At 46.2% G+C, this 22288-nt stretch overlaps 1 protein-coding gene across 1 annotated transcript; it reads left to right on the plus strand.

Annotated features, from left to right (window-relative positions):
- Positions 1–4746: 4746 nt before the first annotated feature.
- Positions 4747–5440, plus strand: LOC123099702 (uncharacterized). The gene has a single exon (XM_044521810.1). The coding sequence runs from the start codon at positions 4787–4789 to the stop codon at positions 5225–5227; it is 441 nt and encodes a 146-aa protein (XP_044377745.1). The 5' UTR covers positions 4747–4786; the 3' UTR covers positions 5228–5440.
- Positions 5441–22288: the final 16848 nt, after the last annotated feature.

A 22288-nucleotide genomic window follows, 5' to 3' on the forward strand; every position in this document is an offset into this window, starting at 1 on the left:
CCGGAAAGGCTAACGTAGTAGCCGATGCGTTGAGCCACAAGAATCAAATCAATACACTCATGACCAGAGAATTACCCAGGGAGTTGGCAGAAGACCTTCGCGAGCTATGTTTGGAGATAGTTCCGAGAGGTTATGTAGCAGCATTGGAGATTCAGTCTACTTTGATGGATAAGATCAGGGAAGCTCAGAAGACTGACAAGGAGATTGCCGAAATAAAGGAAAGAATGAGTAAAGGAAAGGCTAAAGGATTTCGTGAGGATGAGCACTATACCTTATGGTTCGAGGACCGCGTATATGTGCCAAATGATTAGGAGATCAGGAAGTTGATTCTGCAAGAGGCCCATGATTCGCCATATTTGATTCACCCAGGAAATACCAAGATGTATCTGGATTTGAAGGATAGTTTCTGGTGGACCGGAATGAAGAAGGATATTGCAGAGTATGTAGCCGTTTGTGATGTATGTCAGAGAGTGAAGGCAGAGCATCAGAAGCCAGCTGGATTGCTACAACCATTGCCGATACCTGAATGGAAGTGGGATAAACTAGGCATGGATTTTATCACGGGATTACCCAGGACTCGTTTAGGCTATGACTCGATATGGGTTATAGTCGACCGTTTGACAAAAGTAGCTCATTTCATCCCAGTGAAGTCCACTTACACCAGTGCTTTGGAAAAGATATACATGACCAGGATCGTATGTCTGCATGGAGTTCCGAGGACCATTATATCAGATAGAGGAACCCAGTTTACTTCAAAGTTTTGGAATCAGTTGCATGAAACTTTGGGAACCAGGCTAGAGTTCAGTACAGCTTTTCACCCGCAGACAGATGGACAGACTGAGAGAGTCAATCAGATTCTGGAGGACATGTTGAGAGCTTGTGCACTAGATTATGGATCTAGTTGGGATGATAATTTGCCGTATGCGGAGTTCTCTTATAACAATAGTTATCAAGCCAGTTTGAAGATGGCCCCTTTCGAAGCACTGTACGGAAGGAGGTGCAGAGCGCCGTTGTTGTGGGACGAAGTTGGAGACCGATAGTTGTTTGGACCAGATTTGATTAAAGAGTCTGAAGAGAAGGTTAAGCTGATTCGCGATAGACTCAAGGTAGCCCAGTCTAGGCAGAAGAGTTATGCGGATTCAGAACGCAAGGAGACAGTTTACGAAGTTGGAGACAGAGTGTATCCTCATGTATCCCCACTTCGAGGAGTGAAGCGCTTTGGAGTTAAGGGAAAATTAGCGCCACATTTTGTGGGACCATACAAAGTTTTGGAACGTATGGGAGAAGTTGCTTACAAGTTGGAATTACCCGAAGGATTGTCAGGAGTTCACGATGTGTTCCACGTTTCTCAGTTGAAGAAGTGTCACGCAGAGATGGCTGATATTCCTCTGAGAGATACAGTGCCGCTGGAAGCGATACAGTTGGATAGCGATTTGACCTACGAGGAGAAGCCTGTCAAGATACTCGAGTTTGCCAGCCGGGTTACATGCAACAAAGTAATCAAGTTCTGCAAAGTTTAGTGGAGTCACCATACAGAAGATGAAGCCACCTGGAAACGAGAGGAAGACCTACGGAAGGATCACTCTCACCTATTTTCTAGCTAACCCGAATCTCGAGGGCGAGATTCATCTTAAGGGGTGTAGGTTTGTAACATCCCAAATTTTCAATTTGGAATGTTATACATTAGATCATCATTGCATATCATATTTTATTGCATTTTTGGTTTGATCCTAGAAATTCTACACAACTCAAGGACCCGCGGAGAGAGTTGGGGATTTCATTATTTTCATATTCGATTTTTTCTCGATTCTTGAAACGAGGATCGTTTGATTTTAATTATTTTCTCATGAATATTTCTTTTATAAAAATAAAAGAGAGATGATAAAATGACTTCCTCAAAATAAAGGAATATCGGAGATTTAGTATTAAAATCAAATAAGATTTTTATTCGGAGTTTTATCGCTATTTTATTTGAATTAGGAAAAATATGCGTTTTTCAAAATTGCACTTTAGGCCCAAATAAATGCTCACCTTGTCCGGCCTATTTTTAGAGGACGGGGAAAATTTATTTCGGGATTTTTGGAGTCCGTTTAGTATTTCTTTTCTTTCTTTTTCTGCATGTAGAAATTATTTTAAAAAAAGTCAAACCGACTCTGGGCCGTACCCGAGCGGGACTCCGCCCGGGGGGCTTTATAAGCCGCCACCCCCTGCCCGCCGAAGCCCACCAGCCGTCGAAGCCCACCCGCGCCCCAAAACCCTAACCCTAGCCCGCCGCGGCCATCGCCGCCGCCCCGCGCCGCCAAGCCTCGTCATCGCCGGAGGTAGCCGCCGCCGCCGCCTCGGTTTACGTAAGAAACCGAACGGTTTTTTTAAAACCCTAGATACTTTTTTTAGATCCGGCTCGGTTTATTTTTTTTTTGGTTTAGTTATTTAGCAAACGCCCGTTCGTACGTTCGTTTTAACGAACGGTTTTCACCGTTTAGCCGCAGACAGTGAACGTTCGTTCGTTAGCCTGTTCGCCGGTTTTTCTTTTTCTCGTACTTTCCGCGATTATTTTCGATCGTGATTTCTGATCTAATTTTTCGTTCTAGTATAACTTTTCGCTCGTTTATCGGAATCAGGCGATTCAAGCGCCTAGAGTTTTGTCTCGAAACCCTCTTTCTGTTTAACCAACTTAAACAAGATTTTGCTACTGTAAAATTTGATTTTAGTCCAGATTAGTAAACGAAGCTTGTTTTTTTCGCCGTTTGAGTTTTGTTGCTTCGTTTGATTTGATTCTTTTTGCAAACCGGAGTTCTTAAGTTGAACTTTCTGGTTAGATCTTTTATTTGAGTTTTACCCGAGCCCTTGCTTGATTGCTCATTGTATGCTTGTTTGTTTGCGATAGAGTACCCGGAGTGCGAAGCGTGCTACTACGAGTCTCTAGGTTTCGCGGATCATTAGCAAGGCAAGTAACACTTTGATCATACCTCTTTACTACCCAGTTTTATTGCATTAGATCAATCCTCAAACAATTGCATGGTTAGGATCTGAATTAAATTGTGGGTTGGAAAGTAGATGAGGTAGTACCTGTTCACCTGTTTATTATCAAACCTTGGGAGTTACTTCTACGTTGCTTATACTACTATGCTATGCTCGTAGACGTGGATTGAGTTTGAGTGTTTTCATGACAGATGTGACTATTATTAAATAATGGTTAACTTAAGGTGGCAACTTTAATACACATCTGGGTGGATTGAGGCACCTGGGGAATTCCAGTGATTGCCTGTATTTTTGGAAATCCCAGGGTACCGTGTGATTCTCCTATGGACTGCCACCCAGGCTCAAAGGGATCATAAGATTATTCATGCTAGAAACTTCCGTGTGCAGCCACATGCCATTATGGGCTCTGGCATAGTTGAGTAAGTTGTGGGAAACCTTTTCATGATGGCTAGCAGGTGTAGGGGATTGTAGGTGTACAGGCCTATCTATCGGTTAAGGGGATCTCTTCGGAAAGACTGTGTCTCGGTCATCCGTTTCTCAAACATTATGTAGTGCGAGAAATCCAACGGATGAGATCGAGTCTTGTGGGGAAATGTGCGCAAACCTCTGCAGAGTGTACAAACTAATCATGGTTGGCGTGTCCCCGGTTATGGACATCTTGAGTATCTAGTTTCTTGGATTATCATGTGGATCTCATCACTCTTAATTATAAAATTGATTGGGTTATTGACTATTTTTTATTGGGATTGAGATGGGGTTTACCATTCTCAATGTTTAACAACCACCATGATAGTTAAATAAAATTTATTCCTTTGTTGTAGGAAAAAATTGGCTTTTCGCAAAACATATTAACCATACAGCCTTCACCAGCCATATATGCATGTAGTGACAACTTTATTCTGTCCATTACTCTCTTGTGTTACATTCCAGCATATTCCATGTGCTGACCCGTTTTCGGGCTGTAACGTATCATATTGCAGACTTTTCAGATGACGAGTAAGGAGCCTTAGGTCGTGGTCTTTTAGTCAGTGATGCCGTTGGAGTTGATGGACTCACTTTATCTTTCAAGCCTTCCGCTGTTATCGTATTAGATGGCCTTAAGCCATATTTATTGTAGGAAGTTCTCTTTTGAGACATTCAATGTAATAAGTGTGTGATTGTCACTCTGTTTTAAATCTTTCAAGTACTGTGTGTGTCAGCATTACCGATCCAGGGATGACACTGATGCACAGAGATCAGACTGTTTGAGGTCTGGTCGCTACATTTGGTCTCGTGCCGGAGCCAATGGATTGCACAACATTGTAGGCATAGGTTGACCTATTTCTTTTTGGGTTGAGCAGCCCCGTTTCTAGCTGCTCAGGTGTTGCACTTAACGCCGGCCTCTGATGTACGTTCCAAAGTGTAATGCCCGATCTTGTACTCTCTTCTATCTATCAATGAATGATACACAAGCTTTGCGTATTCACGAACAATATAGCATCTGATCTGAACCGTTGTTTTCAGATCTGATGGCTCACGGAGGGCAAAGTCAGTGACACTGCGACTTCGCTGGCTTTTCTTCTCCAAGTCAGCTAATCCGGAGCGTACGCAGAGCCTGGGATGTTTGCTTTTTGATCCGATGGAATTCTGCCGCCAAGAACAGACAGACAGGCAGCATCGGTGCAGACGTGTGGTCAAAGGCAACCGTACATCTTTTGTTTATGCAAACCTGCACGCACACACCCCGCGAGCCGCATATCTAACCAAGCATGCATCCATGTGACCATGTCCTTAGAAGTTGAGAGAGCTAGCAAGAGTTAACGTCATGAGGTGGTCGTCGGGATCAAGGCCAGCCCCCACGGCCGGCGAGCCGGAGGAAGAGGAGGAGGATGATCTGGCGGCGGGTCATCATCGCCACCTCCACGTCGAGCACAGCGACGTCGAGACGGAGTCCGCGTCTTCGGAGCACTGGCCGGTGCTGCCGGTGGAGGAGGCGGTTCACGTCGAGGATCCCGGCGCATATCGAAGCTGCAGCTGCCTGTCGACCTGCAGCAGCAGTGGGAGCGAGGATGCTGGCGCTGCGGGAGAAGAAGCCGGCGAAGGGAGGAGATCGAGGCGCGGACCGAGGAGGAGAGGCAGGAGGAGGCGGCGAAGCGGGATGCCGGTGCGCACGTTCGTCGGCGCCGCCGCCGCGGTGCTGCTCGTGCTTGTGGCCATCGTCGCATCGTGGAGGCGGCGGCAGCACCGGCCGGCCGCGGGCAGCTGATGGATGGCGCGGGTGCGTGTCAGCTCGGCTGCGTTCTGGTCCGCATACCATCCTCAAGCTAAGCTAGTGGAATTTGTACGTGTACCGTATGTATAAGTTGTACTGGCGTGCGTGCATGGTTTAGCTGCTCCGTTTTCTTTTTAGGGAAAGCTGCTCCGTTTGTTGATAGTAGTATTGTGCCAAGAGTGTACGTCCGTGCCTGCAACCGCTTTCTCCCCTTCAGCATCTAAAAAAGTATTTCAATCCTTCTCCGGCGGGGAATATTGCTACAATTGGAGTGGGGAATATTGCTGCAATTGGAGTGTACCTTAAAAATCCAAACAATGATCATTCCATTTTTGTTCAAGCTCTTCAAAGGCTGTAGATCAGTTGATGCAGCAGATTTCAGGAACCTCCTTGGCCCGTGTTGGTCATTGGAACACAAGGGCATTCCAAAGCGGGCTCTCAAATTGGCTGCAAACATCCGGACACAGGTTGTCATCCAACATCATCCCGCATTAGTCTATACATTCGTTTTCCGGCAATCCGCAAGAAAAATAGGGGAGGCTTTGCCGGAGTTCGTAGCCGCCACGTAGGACTTCGACATCCCGGCCCATCCAAAACCACACCTGGACCCCGCATCTCCATCACATCCCCATTTCTCTACATCACGTCCTCCCTCGTTGATGTCGACGTTGTACCACCCTGGACGCCCGCCAACCTCTTGTCGGACCTCCACGACCTCCGCCGCTTCACCCAGTCGCCACGCTGCTTTGCCTACACCGTTGTTCCACACCCCTTGCTTGTCCGCCGTGCAGGCGCCATCCGCGCTGCGGGGGTCACCACGCCCCCAAGTGTTTGGTGAAATGTCCAAGCTAAAAAATGTGTCCCTTGTTTCAAGCAATGGATTCGGACATGGAGTACACGTATGAGCACTACGTAGAGTCGTCTGACGAGGAGGATGAAACAACGATGATGAAAACGGTCCTTGCAGATGCAGAGCTTGTGGAAGGGCATGTTCTTAGTTTCAAGGGTCGTGGAGTGCTAAGTCATAATAGGGATGGGGACATTTGACGCCGATGAACGAATACTTGCCCTCGATGCCCTATTCGCAGACAATTTCCGTCGGCGCTTTCAGACGTGAAAAATGTCTTCAATCACCTTTACAATGGCGTATGGTCCTACGATCACTACTTCATCTTGAAGAAGGATGTCGTAGGAAGAATTGGATTCTCTGGTTACCAGAAGTGCAAGGTTGCGTTGCGGATGCTTGCATATGCCATAGTCATAGATTCGTGGGGCGAGTACCTCCGGATATCTGAGAGCACATGGTGAGACGCCATGGTCAGATTTGGTACTGCGGTGATCGAGGTGTTTGAACCTCGGTACTTGAGAGAACCAACTATCGCAGACACTGAAGGCTCATGGCACTCTCGAAAGCAAGTGGATGGCCAGGGATGCTCGAATCTGTTGATTGCATGCACTAGAGATGGAAGAACTGCCCAAAAACTCTACAAAGGCGATACCAGAGCCATGTTAAGAAGCCCATCATCATTCTTGAAGCATTTGCATCACATGACCTCTGGATGTGGCACACTTTTTTTGGCATGTCCGAGTCTCACAATGATATCAAAGTGTTGTAGCGGTCTCCATTATTTGCTAGGTTGACTAAAGGGCAAGCTCCTTTGAGGGTGTCCTGGACTAAGGGGTCCTCGGGCTGACGGTCAATCTCTCGTGCGCCGGATTGGTGGGCTGCTACCTATTGAGCTTGCGTTGGTTTTTCCCTTGAAGAGGAAAGGGTGATGCTGCAAAGTAGAGTAAGTATTTCCCTCAGTTTTGAGAACCAAGGTATCAATCCAGTAGGAGGCAACACACAAGCCACCGAATACCTGCACAAACAAACACCAACTTGCACCCAACGCGACAAAGGGGTTGTCAATCCCTTCACGGTTATTTGCAAAGTGAGATCTGATATAGATGGATAAACGGTAAAGTAATATTTTTGGTATTTTTGGTTTATGGAACGGAAAGTAAAAGATTGCAAAGAAAGTAAATAAGTAACTAAAATTGTAGATCGAAAACTTGTATGATGGAAAGTAGACACGGGTGAGGGAGTCCTGGATTAAGGGGTCCTCGGATGGTCGAACTATGTGACGTGGGCCGGACTAATGGGTCGTGAAGGTACAAGATAGAAGGCCTTTTTCCCGTGTCCGGGTGGAGCTCTTCCTGGCGTGGATAGCAAGCTTGGCGGCTAGTCATATAGTTTCCTTTCTCTATAAACCGACTTTGTACAACCCTGGCCCTCCCCAGTGTCTATATAAACCGGAGGGGTTAGTCCGTAGAGGTAAGACAACCATACAGGCAAGACATCTAGGGTTTAACCATTACGATCTCGAGGTAGATCAGCTCTTGTAACTCCTATAATCATCAAAGTCAATCAAGCAGGAAGTAGGGTATTACCTCCATTAAGAGGGCCCAAACCTAGGTAAACATCGTGTCCCCTGCCTCCTGTTACCTTCGATCCTCACGGTTGGGGACCCCCTACCCAAGATCGGCCGGTTTTGACACCGACATTGGTGCTCTCATTGAGAGTTCCTCTGTGTTGTTGATAGAAGGATCGATGGCTTGCCTTGTCAGCGACGGCAAGTTCACCTCTAGAAGGGCCCTAGTTCCCGGGCAGATCCTCCAGATCGGCAGTTTCATCATAGGCGCCCGCCCGGCCGTCAAGCCGAAAGCGGTCCCCCCGATTGCCAAAAACCATCTCTGCATCAACCCCGAAAGCGTCGATAAGATGGATCCGACAGATATCTCGTCTTTAAACCAATTTCTAGATCGCATCGCCGCCCAGGGGGTCGCAACAGATTATGATCTGATCAGGCTTAAACCTGATCAGAGGGAAATCAGATCCCCACCTGTCACCCACCTGGTGACCGTCGTGGAAGAGCAAGTTGAGGATACCGGTCCTCCTATGCTGAAAACAAACTATGTTCGGATCTTTGAGCCCTGCGAGCCGGACACCCGTCTTCGAGAAGAGACCATCTATCCTCCGAACATAGAATCAGGCGTTGAGCCTAAAAACCCCCAGGACACTCCGGATCCTGGGCTAGTGACCTCAGAAATTTTTCAAAATCCGGATTCCTCAGTGGGTCAGGGTTCGGATTTAAACCCACCCGCCCACCACAATCAATACTCTCCAAGCAATTCCGGTCCCCCGGATATATACGACTTAATGTACATACGGCAGCAACCTTAGGAAACAGTCCATCACTTTTGGGCTAGATTCCTACTTGTTAAAAACAAGATTAAAGGTTGTTGCGACGACGATGCGGTATCAGTATTTTGCCGCAACTATACGGACGAGGGGATCCTCAATGCCCTCAACCGACGCCGCATACTGCACTTTGCAGATTTGGCACACATAGTACAAAAGTATTGTGCAATGGAAAGCGCCTGGAAAGCCCAGACAGCTCGGTGGGAACCATCAGCCTTTAAGCCACCCACCGGCCGGGCAAAAAGGATGCACCCTCACGGGGCACATCATCGCTTCACGGACAAGAAAATTAAGCCCTTAAAGGGACATAGAACTTTCCTTAATGGATGGCTCGACAAGCCTTGCCAGATACACACGATGCCAAATTCCGAACCAACACATAGCCTTCGGGCATGTTGGATACTCCGGCAGGTGGCCAAGAGCGGTGAGGCAATCCTCACCAACACTACCCCAGAGAAGTGCTCCTCTGAGGATAATGATCTCAATGTATTTACGGTCTTCGAGACCTTTTCTTCAAATAATCGGCGTAAGAGGACGCTCCGCGACCTCGCCGAAGTTAACCAAGTAGCCATAATAAACCCTTGGAACGACATGGCGATAACCTTCAACGCCACTGACGAACCACGGGCCCGATCAGTCCAAGCACCAGCCGCTTTAGTTCTAAACCCAATTGTGGATGGCTTTTGGCTTACTAAAGTGCTCATGGACGGGGGCAGCTGATTGAACCTCATATACGAGGACACGCTCGACAAAATGCAAATAGACAAGAGCCGCAAGGAGCAGAGTAGTACAACCTTTCGGGGTATTATCCCCAGCCGAGAGTCGGTGTTCAGGAAAAATAAAACTTGATGTGGTATTCGGCACGCCTGAGAACTACAGGTCCGAAGAGTTAATCTTCTAGGTGGCACCTTTCAACAGCGGATATCATGCCCTGTTGGGGCGAGATGCATTCACACGCTTTCAAGCCATACCTCTACGGGTACATGAAGCTCAAAATGCCCGGGCCCAACGGAGTTATCACTATCGCCAGTGATCCAGACATAGCACTCCGCGCTGAAAACAAACCGCATCCCTGGCCCTCGAGGCACTATCCGAGGCCCTTGAGGCCGAGGAGCTCACCGCTCTGTGTTCCAAAGTGGATAGAGATGACGTAATCCTCGACAAAAGGCCTAAATCCACTTCTTTCAAACTGGCAGATGAAATGTCAAATTCCAAGTTCACCCGACGGATCCTAATAAAACAGCAGCCATTGGAGCACAACTCCATCCGGCGATCGACGCTGCTCTGAGAGCATTCCTGCGTGAGAATTGGGATATTTTCGCCTGGCACCCTTCGGATATGCCAGGAATCCCACGCAGACTGGCCGAACATAGCCTCAACATAATAAAGGGGTTCAAGCCAGTTAAGTAAACGCTGCGGCGATTTTCCGAACCCAAACGACAAGCTATGGGGGAGGAGCTAGCCAAACTACTTGAAGCCGGGTTTATTTGAGAAATAAAACACCCGGATTGGCTAGCAAACCTATTCATGGTGCCAAAGAAGGACAAATCCTCGCGCCTTTGTGTCAATTTTAAAGACCTCAATAAAGCTTGCCCCAAGGACCCCTTCCCATTGCCCCGCATTGACCAGATCATTGATCCCACTGCAGGACACGATTCACTGTGTTTCCTCGATGCATACTCCGGATACCATCAGATTAAGATGAAGGAATCCGATCAGGCTGCAACGGCATTTATCACTCCGTACGGGCCTTTCTGTTTTAACACTATGCCTTTCGGGCTTAAACACGCCGGCGCCACCTACCAACGCATGATCCAAACATGCCTGGAAAAGCAAATTGGCAAGACGGTGGAGGCGTATGTAGATGATGTAGTCATCAAAACCAAACATGTTGAATCATTGATAGACGACTTACGTCTTACATTCGACAACCTCCGAACATATGACATACGGCTCAATCCGGGAAAATGCGTTTTCGGCGTTGCGGCCGGAAAGCTGCTTGGGTTCATCGTTTCCAATAGAGGAATTGAAGCAAACCCAGCCGAAATCCAAGCCTTGTCTCAGTTGGCAATACCAACAGACCTAAAACAAGTCCAAAAACTAGCTGCGTGCGTGGCAGCCTTGAGTCGCTTTATCTCCAGACTGGGAGAGAAGGCGTTGCCGCTATATCGCCTGCTTCGATGTACCGACCACTTTGAGTGGACGGACGCGGCAATGGCCGGGTTGGAAGAAATAAAAACTCTGCTAGCAAACAATCCAATCCTTGCCGCACCTAACATCAGCGAACCTATGCTACTGTATATATCCGCAACTCGCCAGGTGGTGAGCGCAGTACTCGTCGTCGAACGAGAGGAAGAGGGACATAAATTCCCACTCCAAAAACCCGTATATTACGTATCAGCGGTTCTCACGCCATGCAAATCCCGATACCTGCACTATCAAAACATAGCATATGCGGTTTTCATGGCATCTCGGAAGCTGCGACACTACTTTCAAGAGTGCTCAATCACGGTGGCCTCCGAGGTACCACTCAATGACATCATAAATAATCGAGATGCCACCGACCGCATTGCAAAATGGGCCATCGAGCTCCTACCATTTGAAATAGCGTATAAACCACGCCGAGCCATTAAATCTCAAGTGTTGGCCGACTTCGTCGCCGAATGGACAGAAGCCGAACTTCCTAAAGAGTACGGCACATACTCCAACTGGGTGATGTACTTCGACAGCTCAAAAATATTAGCCGGATTGGGGGCCGGTGTCATCCTAACATCCCCTACAGGGGACACGGTCCGTTACGTATTGCAAATCATGTATACGGACTCTAATAATGCAACCGAATATGAGGCGCTACTGCATGGTCTTCGGATGGCTGTTTCTATGGGAATACAACGCCTTGAGGTGCGCGGGGATTCAAATCTCGCAATATCCCAAATAAACGGAGAATTCGATGCAAAAGATCCAGAGATGGTAGCTTACCGCAATGCCGTGCTCAAAATATCAGCTCGGTTCGAGGGGCTCGAGTTTCATCATGTGGCCCGGGACAGTAACCAAGCAGCGGACATCCTTGCTCGAATGCGCTAAATGCGACCCCGTCCCGCCTAACACCTTCGTGGAAAGACTCTTTAAGCCATCCGTGGTATGGCCGGACGAGAGCGGAAACACCAGTCCGGCGCTGATCACACCCCCAGATGCCGAACACGATTCAGACATCATCGGGGGCTCGAGCACAGAACCAACACCTTCCGCCCATGTAATCATGGCGGTAATCGCTCCATGGACCGAACCCTTCCTGGCCTACCTTAATAGGTGGGAGTCCCCGAGGACCAGAATGAGGCTCGTTGCATCGTTCGACGCTCGAAAGCCTACAAGGTTCATGAAGGAGAACTCTACATGAAAAGTACTACCAGAGTCCTTCAAAGATGTATCTCCGAAGAGGAGGGACGACAGCTCTTGAATAAAATCCATGCTGGCCTTGGTGGCCATCACGCCGCAGCTCGGGCCCTTGTTAGTAAAGCCTTCCGTACTGGTTTGTTCTGGCCTACGGCCCGTGCAGATGCACAGGACCTCGTCCAACACTGTGTGGGATGCCACCTCTTCGCAAATCAAAGCCATATGCCGCCTACCACCCTACGAACAATCCCCATTACTTGGCCTTTCGTGGTCTGGGGGCTGGACATGGTCGGACCCCTTAAAGGGGGAAGCCATAAGAAAAAATACCTGCTGGTTATGGTAGATAAATTTACTAAGTGGATAGAGGCCAGACCAGTTAAAACGGCTGAAGCCGGACCAGTGATAGATTTCATATCTAGTGTCGTACACCATTATGGTGTCCCACACATCATCATCACTGAAAACGACTCTAACTTTACAGCCAACGAGGTAAAAACTTGGTGTGCTAATCTGGGCATCAAGCTAGGTTATGCCTCCGTATATCACCCTCAAACAAACGGTCAAGTCGAAAGGGCCAATCGCCTAATAATGAGTGGCATTAAATCCAGACTAGTGCGATCTCTAAAGGAGTCGGACAAACACTAGGTCGAGGAGCTTGACTCCGTATTCTGGGGGCTGCGGACCACACCCAATCGCATGACCGGATACACACCGTTCTTCATGGTGTACGGCGTAGAGGCCGTCTTGCCCTGCGATATTATTCATGACTCACCTCCAGTGCGCATGTATGAAGAGAAAGAGGCCGAGCTCGATCGGCAAGACGACTTAGATGGCCTAGAGGAGGAGCGCGATGTCACAAAAGCTCGTTCCGCATGCTACCAACAACAGGCTCAAAGATACCAAAGCAGAGAAGTGCGGGCCAAGACTTATAATGTCGGTGAACTCGTTCTACGCCTACTAGAGAAGAAAAAGGACAAGCTCAAGCCCAAAGGGAGGGTCCCTTCATTATAGATGAAGTTCTCAATAGAGGAGCCTATCGCCTTCGTAATGCATCGGACAATCACTTAGAGCCAAACCCATGGAACGCTGCCAGACTCCGAAGATTCTACGCCTAAGTCCGGACACATTGTTCGTTACCTTTTTCTCTTTTTTCTTTTTTCTTTTCATTTGTTTTATGATTTCTAGCATGTGTTCGGGTAAGCCGCACACTTGCGGGGAATACATCTTTAAATGTACACACCCCACCTTAACTGGGGGCTTCCTTCAAATAGAAGCTTTTTATTATCTCCAGCATAAGGCTCATCATATATATGTGTATTTTTTTTCTCATATACGTCCTATCTTCGCCATTATATGCACCTCTATGACTTAAGTTTTTGCCAAGCTGGGTTGCCTGGCTCCTGTGCTTATGCCCTACGTCCCCCCTTGTTTGGCTAGGGCATAAAGGGAGCACCTCTGTGATTGTTATAGCCGAGTCATCCGGACATGTACCTCAGACGGGTGAAGCCGAAAGCTAGCGTTCTTAAGGGAATAATTGGTCGGCGGGCAAAAGACGAATTGCCTTTGTAGCAGTATAAACTACCAAAAATACAAAAGACTCCTGTGATTCTTTCGCATCACATCTTAGTCATGCATAAATGCATGCCGACCCAGGAAGAGGAACCCTTAATGGAACTATTCTTTCTTGAAGATGTTTCTTACGTTAAAAAGTAATATAGCATAACTCCCCGAATACAGTTTGTCTGTTCAAGCATTATGACCGGACCACCTGGTTCCCGAACATACTTGGTGTTTCCCACAGTATAGTATTCGGAAACACTCCACCCTTGGGTTTCGGAGGCTAAAAGCGAAAGGTCCGCCATGACAATCTTTTACAAATCAACCGGAGATAAGTTTTGCTGATAAAGTGTATTGTCACATAAAATCACAAACCTACTCTTTATCTATACCATCTATCAGGTTGTCTAGTTTACAGTCCTGCTGTGAAAATTTGGTGGTATCTTTACTTGGTCATACACCAAGCTAACCGGAATTTCTTGTCCGTCCGGTCCCCGAGGTCCAACCCGGGCCATATGATTTGAATCAAATCCGGTATACCGCGTTTTCACCATGGCCCAGGCCTCTCATGCACCCACTCGACATGCCGATGCCTTCCACAGCTCAAAGCGAAGACGAGCTCCTTTGAATAGCTCCGCGAGCTCCCCCATTAGTCATGGAGGAGAATCGGATGGCCATAAAGCCCTAGCCATATTCCTCATCGCTTTTCGAGCTCGCTCATGCACCTTGGATAACTCTTGCAGCAAGTCGCCTTGAAATCCGGACACTTCTCCTTCAGGCCGCCCAGTTAGCAAACCTACATGAACAAATCTTGTAAAAATTCTCCTTCAAGAGATCTTATGAAAGTAAGGTTCAGGGACATACTAAATATGCCGCCTTTCAGCTTTCATTTCTCCTTCAAAGCATCCGACAGCTGGGCTCTTATGTCCTTTAGCTCCTCGGCTTGCTTGATGTTGGCATCCTGTAGTTTGTTCTTCTCATTAATGGTCTGTGTTAATACACGTTGACCAGTAGCTTCTTGCCCTTCGACATGTTGCTTTTCCGCCTGAGTGGCCTTTAGCCTCTCATCCACCTGATTTGTCGACCCTGCTGCCGTAAATAAAACAATGGATATTCAAAATCCTTGTCAGCACAGGATCGTATTTTCCGAACACTGTTGTGCTTACCATCCGAAGCCTTCTGGGATTTCTTCAAATCTTCCAGTTCGGCGGTGGCAACAGCTAGCTTGGTCCGACATTCTTGAAGCTCCTGAGACAGCGTGTTCTTTTTCGCCATGAGTACCTGACAACATTAAACGACCCTTAAATCAGTTGGGTCAACTGCTTCAAGTCTCGGGGGCTACTGGCATATGATTATTGAATCCAAATTAAGCTTTTACCTGCATATCTTTTGAAAGTTGGTGAGTGGCTCCGGCAAGTCCATCCCGAGCAGCTCGGATGTATGCATCCGCTGAGCTGAGGGCATTGAACGCCTCTTCAGTGAGACTAGGGTCGCGCATGGCCTCTTTCCTCCTCTGATGATTCTCCAATTTGGAGTAGGTGACGGATACGTTATCCGAGTCCTCTTGGAGGTGACAATCCGGCATTTTACCCGTATCGACCCTAGTCCTTATGGCAGGGTCCGGGGCCGGATTTGTCGGTGCATGGCCAGTGAGGTCCCCGGATATAGTCCGGCGTATGCTCTTCCTGCAAGACGGCCCAATGAAAAAACGTCACGATTCGGTCTGTCCACCGGGTGCGTGTTAAAAACTATACCTCTTTGGTGACGGCGAGGGCTCCGTAGTATCGTCGTTGGCCTTTCTTTTCAAAGACTCGCCCTGCGCAGGTGTCGCCTTCTTAGAAGACACCTTTGGTATAGCTCAGCGAGACGAGTGTCGCCCCTTCGGAGCATGAGACAGTGCGGTGGGTGAGGCGCAATGAGAAAACTCTTTCGGAGGAGACGTCTCCTGGGTACTTACATGGGAGGAAGGGAGAAGGCCGGGGTAATCGACTGTAATGGCTACTTTCGTCCCGTCATAGCTCGCCTGATAAAAAACTCCCTCCTTAAGCTCTATAAATATGTTCGGATCCTCTTCATATCCGGGATCTAGGTCCCGAATATGATCCTCTGGCTGCGGAGCGGGGCTGTAGATCCCCTCGACGATCTTTCTCCATTTCTGTCAAAAAGCAGGCGGATTAAATTCGACTAACATGGAATCTGGAGAAAAGGTTGAGTAAAGCCAGTAATAGGAAAAATCAACCAGGGGATGGGGTTATACATGGAAAATCCTTCCCGGCACGTTAAACGAGCGAAGTCCTCCTTCTCCCCTTTGTATAGATCGGCTAAGATAGCGGCCAGGGCAGCAAAATTATCTGGACCTTTGCGCAGACAACGGGAAGCGTCATCTTCCCCTTTATAATTCCACATGGGGAGGCCTCTAGATTGGAGCGGCTGAACATATCGGGTTATGCTAGTAGCCATTACCTCAATTATAGACAGCCCGGAGTTGGCAAGTACCCTGATCTTGCTTGCCAGTCTCGAAACCTCTGCACTATCTTCTTCTTCGAGGCTTCGGGGACGCCAGCTGGCGCGCTTCTTTAAGGGAGCGCTGGAGAATTCGGGAAGGCCGCGCTGGATTGGGTTCGGAAGAATGACGTCTTCAATATAAAACCACTCCGAGGGCCACTGTTCGGATGCCTTCTTAGGAGTGCCGGACAGGTATCCAGTCCCGGCTATGCGCCATACTTCGGCGCCGCCCACCTCGAATATAGACCCCTTTTGGGAGCGGGGGACGAGGCAGAAAAATTTCCGCCATAGCTCGAAATGGGCCTCGCAGCCCAGGAACAGCTCACAAAGAGCAACAAAGCCCGCGATATGCAGGATGGAGCCCGGCGTCAGATTGTGCAGTTGGAGGCCATAATACTCCAGTAGACCTCTGAGGAAAGGATGAATAGGAAAGCCTACACCTCTCAAGAGGAAGGAAACAAAGCACACCCGCTCCTCTTTAGAAGGAATGGGGAAATTCTCCGCCAAGGCTTCACCATCGATGGAAGTTAATCCAGCTCGAACGGAGACTAGATCCGCGGGAGGAAGATACCCCTGCATATGAAGTTTTCTTAGATGGGCATGGGATACCGAACAACTTTCCCAGTCGCCTTTTTGAGGGCCGTTGGGGCGCGAGCTGGAGCTGGGGACGCTGGCCATGTTTGGGCGATTTCCTACGACAAGCTCTAAGGATTTCCGCATGGTGGGGAATGGTTGCTGAGATCCAATCTCTTTATATAGGCGCCTTTCCCGCCTGGTCGAGGGGTTCTTTGTAAAAACACCAAGACTGTTAACATTCATTTGACACGTGGAAGCCAAGGCGACATCAATAAAGAAATGATATTTAATGGGCAGCCGAACTATCGTCACTCCGAAGTATAATGGAGAACCCGCCTTGCAAAGCCGAAGACATAAAGCCGGATACTACATCGTCATTGAAGGCAAGTTCGGGGGCTACTGAGGGAGTCCTGGATTAAGGGGTCCTCGGATGGTCGGACTATGTGACGTGGGCCAAACTAATGGTCGTGAAGGTACAAGATAGAAGGCCTTTTTCCTGAGTCCGGTTGGAGCTTTTCCTGGCGTGGATAGCAAGCTTGGCGGCTGGTCGTATAGTTTCCTTTCTCTGTAAACCGACTTTGTACAACCCTGGCCCTCCCTGGTGTCTATATAAACTAGAGGGGTTAGTCCGTAGAGGTTAGTCAACCATACAGGCTAGACATCTAGGGTTTAACCATTACGATCCCGAGGTAGGTCAGCACTTGTAACTCCTATACTCATCAAAGTCAATCAAGCAGGAAGTAGGGTATTACCTCCATTAACAGGGCCCGAACTTGGGTAAACATCGTGTCCCCTGCCTCCTGTTACCTTCGATCCTCAGACGCATAGTTCGGAACCCCCTACCCGAGATCGGCCGGTTTTGACACCGACAATGGGGGCCATAGGTTTCACTAGAGGCTTCTCTCAAGATAGAAAATATTACGGTGCGTGAACAAATTACTGCCGAGCAATTGATAGAAAAGCCCAAAGTTATGACGATATCTAAGGCAATGATCATGAATATAGGCATCACGTCTGTATCAAGTAGATCGACTACTGCCTGCATGTACTACTATTACTCCACACATCGACAGCTATCCAGCATGCATCTAGAGTATTAAGTTCATAAAGAATGGAGTAACGTTTTAAGCAAGATGACATGATGTAGAGGAATTAAATCAAACAATATGATGAAAACCCCATCTTTTTATCCTCGATGGCAACAATACAATACGTGTCGGTTCCCCTTCTGTCACTAGGATCAAGCACCCAAGATTGAACCCAAAGCTAAGCACTTCTCCCATTGCACGAAAAACCAATCTAGTTGGCCAAACCAAATCGATAGTTCGAAGAGACTCGCAAAGATATCAAATCATGCATATAAGAATTCGGAGGAGATTCAAATAGTATTCATAATAAGCTGATCATAAATCCACAATTCATCGGATCTCGGCAAACACACCGCAAAAGAGTATTACATCGAATAGATCTCCAAGAACATCGAGGATAACATGGTATTGAGAATCAAAGAGAGAGAAGAAGCCATCTAGCTACTAGCTATGGACCTGTAGGTCTGTGGTAAACTACTAGCGCTTCATCGGAGAGGCAATGGTGTTGATGTAGAAGCCCTCCGTGATTGAACCCCTAGATGGGATCTCACACGTACAAAAGGTTGCGGCGGTGGAAAAGTTGTTTCGTGGCTCCCCCGGAAGTTTTTGGGATATTTGAGAATATATAGGTGGAAGAAATAGGTCGATGGAGTCACGAGGGGCCCACAAGGGAGGGGGCGCGCCCTACCCCCCTGGGTGCGCCTCCCGACCTTGTGGCCACCTTGTGGCTTCCCTGACGTGCACTCCAAGCCCTCTGGATGTCTTCTGGTCCAAGAAAAATCATCGCAAAAGTTTCATTCCGTTTGGTATTCCTTTTCTGCGAAACTCTAAAACAAGGAAAAAACAGGAACTGGCACTGGGCTGTAGGTTAATAGGTTAGTCCCAAAAATCGTATAAAATAGCATATTAATGCATATAAAACATCCAAAACAGATAATATAATAGCATGGAACAATCATAAATTATAGATACGTTGGAGACGTATCAAGCATCCCCAAGCTTAATTCCTGCTCGTCCTCGAGTAGGTATATGATAAAAATAGAATTTTTGAAGTGGAATGCTACCTAACATATGTATCCATGTAATCTCTTTATTGTGGCATGAATGTTCAGATCCGTGAGATTCAAAACAAAAATTTAATATTGACATAAAAACAATAATACTTCAAGCATACTAGCAAAATAATCATGTCTTCTCAAAATAACATGGCCAAAGAAAGCTTATCCCTAAAAAATCATATAGTCTGGCTATGCTCCATCTTCATCACACAAAATATTCAAATCATGCACAACCCCGATGACAAGCCAAGCAATCGTTTCATACTTTCAATGTTCTCAAACCTTTTCCACTTTCACGCAATACATGAGCGTGAGCCACAGACATAACACTATAGGTGGAATAGATGGTGGTTGTGGAGAAGACAAAAAGAGGGAGATAGTCTCACATCAACTAGGCGTATCAACGGGCTATGGAGATGCCCATTAATAGATATCAATGTGAGTGAGTAGGGATTGCCATGAAACGGATGCACTAGAGCTATAAGTTTATGAAAGCTCAAAACGAAAACTAAGTGGGTGTGCATCCAACTCGCTTTCTCACGAAGACCTAGGGCAATTTGAGGAAGCCCGTCATTGGAATATACAAGCCAAGTTCTATAATGAAAATTCCCACTAGTATATGAAAGTGATATCATAGGAGACTCTCTAACATGAAGATCATGGTGCTACTTTGAAGCACAAGTGTGGTAAAAGGATAGTAACATTGCCCCTTCTCTCTTTTCTCCCTCTTTTTTTTATTTGGGCCTTCTCTCATTTTTTGGCCTCTTTTTTTTCGCCTGGAGTCTCATCCCGACTTGTGGGGGAATCATAGTCTCCATCATCCTTTCCACACATGGGACAATGCTCTAATAATGAAGATCATCACACTTTTATTTACTTACAACTCAAGAATTACAACTCGATACTTAGAACAAAATATGACTCTATATGAATGCCTCCGGCGGTGTACATGGATGTGCAATGAATCAAGAGTGACATGTATGAAAGAATTATGAACGGTGGCTTCACCACAAATACGATGTCAACTACATGATCATGCCAAGCAATATGACAATAATGATGCATGTCATATAAATGGAACGGTGGAAAGTTGCATGACAATATATCTCGGAATGGCTATGGAAATGCCATAATAGGTAGGTATGGTGGCTGTTTTGAGGAAGGTATATGGTGGGTTTATGGTACCGGTGAAATTTGTGCGTTACTAGAGAGGCTAGCAATGGCGGAAAGGTGAGAGTGTGTATAATCCATGGACTCAACATTAGTCATAAAGAACTCACAAACTTATTGCAAAAATCTATTAGTCATCAAAACAAAGTACTACGCGCATGCTCCTAGGGGGTAGATTGGTAGGGAAAGACCATCGCTCATCCCCGACCGCCACTCATAAGGAGGACAATCAATAAATAAATCATGCTCCGACTTCATCACATAACGGTTCAGCATACGTGCATGCTACGAGACTCACAAACTTTAACACAAGTATTTCACAAATTCACAACTATTCACTAGTATGACTTTAATATCACCATCTTCATATCTCAAAACAATCATAAGGAATCAAACTTCTCATACTACTCAATGCAGTTTATATGAGAGTTTTTATTATATCCCTCTTGGATGCCTATCATATTAGGACTAATTTTATAACCAAAGCAAATTACCATGCTGTTTTAAAGACTCTCAAAATAATAAAAGTGAAGTACGAGAGTTCAACAATTTCTATAAAATAAAACCACCGCCGTGCTCTAAAAAGATATAAGTGAAGCACTAGAGCAAAATTGCCTAGCTCAAAAGATATAAGTGAAGCACATAGAGTATTCTAATAAATCATGATTCATGCGTGTCTCTCCCAAAAGGTGTGTACAGCAAGGATGATTGTGGCAAACTAAAAAGCAAAGACTCAAATCATACAAGACGCTCCAGACAAAACACATATGATGTGGCGAATAAAAATATAGCCTCAAGTAAAGTTACCGATAGACGAAGACGAAAGAGGGAATGCCTTTCGGGGCATCCCCAAGCTTAGGCTCTTGGTATCGTTGAATATTAACTTGGGGTGCCTTGGGCATCCCCAAGCTTAGGATCTTGCCACTCCTTATTCCATAGTCCATCAAATCCATACCCAAAACATGAAAACTTCACAACACAAAACTCAACAGAAAATCTCATAAGCTTCGTTAGTATAAGAAAATAAATCACCACTTTTGGTACTGTTGTGAAGTCATTCTTTATTATATTGGTGTAATATCTACTGTATTGCAGCTTTTCCATGGTTCATACCCCCGATACTAGCCATAGATGCATCAAAATAAGCAAACAACACGCGAAAAACAGAGTCTATCAAAAACAGAATAGTCTGTAGTAATCTGAATAGTTCGCATAGTTCTGTAACTCCAAAATCCTAAATTATTAGGACGACCTAAGAAATTTGTATATCAATCTACTATAAAAAAATTCAGAATTTTTTGACGCTTCTATGATTTTTAAAACTTCTGGGTCTGAGCGCATAAGTTTCTGTTTTTTCAGCAAGATCAAATCAACTATTACTGTAAGCTATCCCAAAGGTCTTACTTGGCACAAACACTAATTAAAATACAAAACCACATCTAACCAGAGGCTGGATGAATTTTTTTTGCAAAACAGAACCTAAAAAATAAAAATAAAAATAAAATTGGGTTGCCTCCCAACAGGCGCTATTGTTTAACACCCTTAGCTAGGCATAAAACACGAATAGATCTAGGTATAATCATAATAATAATAGGGAAAATCTCGAAAACTCATCTCATGCTCCCTTCGTTCAGCAGTAAGTTTTCTTTGTGGTAAGCAAAAGTAATCAAAAGGGCTAAAGTTAATAGGATAAGAATCACCAAGCTCGATTTCGGGAGGAATTGGTTCCTCCTTTGGCCCTTCATATTGTTTGACCAACTCATCACTATAAGCATTCTTTTGGCAAAAAGTCATGAGCTTGTGTCCAAGAGAGAAACCCAAACCGTTGTTTTGTATAGCAAAATCATCATTAAGCTCAGAAATCTTATCAATTAAAACATTGGTAGGGACCCTCTTTCTTAAATTTTCGTTATAAGCAACATGATCTAAGGATCGTAAACGCATTATGTCCTCTTGATTAAAGAGAATTCCCTCTATGGGAGGACGACCACCATCTACTTTATAATGAGCAAAAATTTCACTAGCTTCTTTCATAATAAATCTAAATTCATGAGCTAGGAATATAGTGGCGGCGCGCTTAACAGAAGAATGCTCAATGTTAGAAAACTCTAGAAAAATTCTTTGTATGGATGGATGCATGTGAACAAATTGTCTTTCAAGTTCAACAAAAAGCAAAGATATAGCATCCGCAAGACTACTAGTTTTATGGAGGATAGATCCACCCATGGTGGGGAGTGCACCGGCACAAGTAAAGAAATCTTGAATAACCCCCTTTCCAATAATATTTCCTCTACCAATGCGGAATTTCTTAGCGTGCAAGATAGTGGTTTCTTCATGTGGACCAGAATTAGCAAAAGCATCAAAGTATCCCCCATCCTTACTACTATTCTTTTCAGCGATAACGTCCCCAGTTTCAGACATGGTGGCGACAAACAAATCTAGCAAACGAGTAACCAAAAGGCAA

Source organism: Triticum aestivum, chromosome 4D, assembly GCF_018294505.1.
Source record: "Triticum aestivum cultivar Chinese Spring chromosome 4D, IWGSC CS RefSeq v2.1, whole genome shotgun sequence".
Classification (NCBI taxonomy): domain Eukaryota; kingdom Viridiplantae; phylum Streptophyta; class Magnoliopsida; order Poales; family Poaceae; genus Triticum; species Triticum aestivum.

Excerpts from the sequence above, each read along its gene's own strand:
- LOC123099702 (XM_044521810.1), top strand. The coding sequence starts at position 4,787 with ATGAGGTGGTCGTCGGGATCAAGGCCAGCCCCCACGGCCGGCGAGCCG.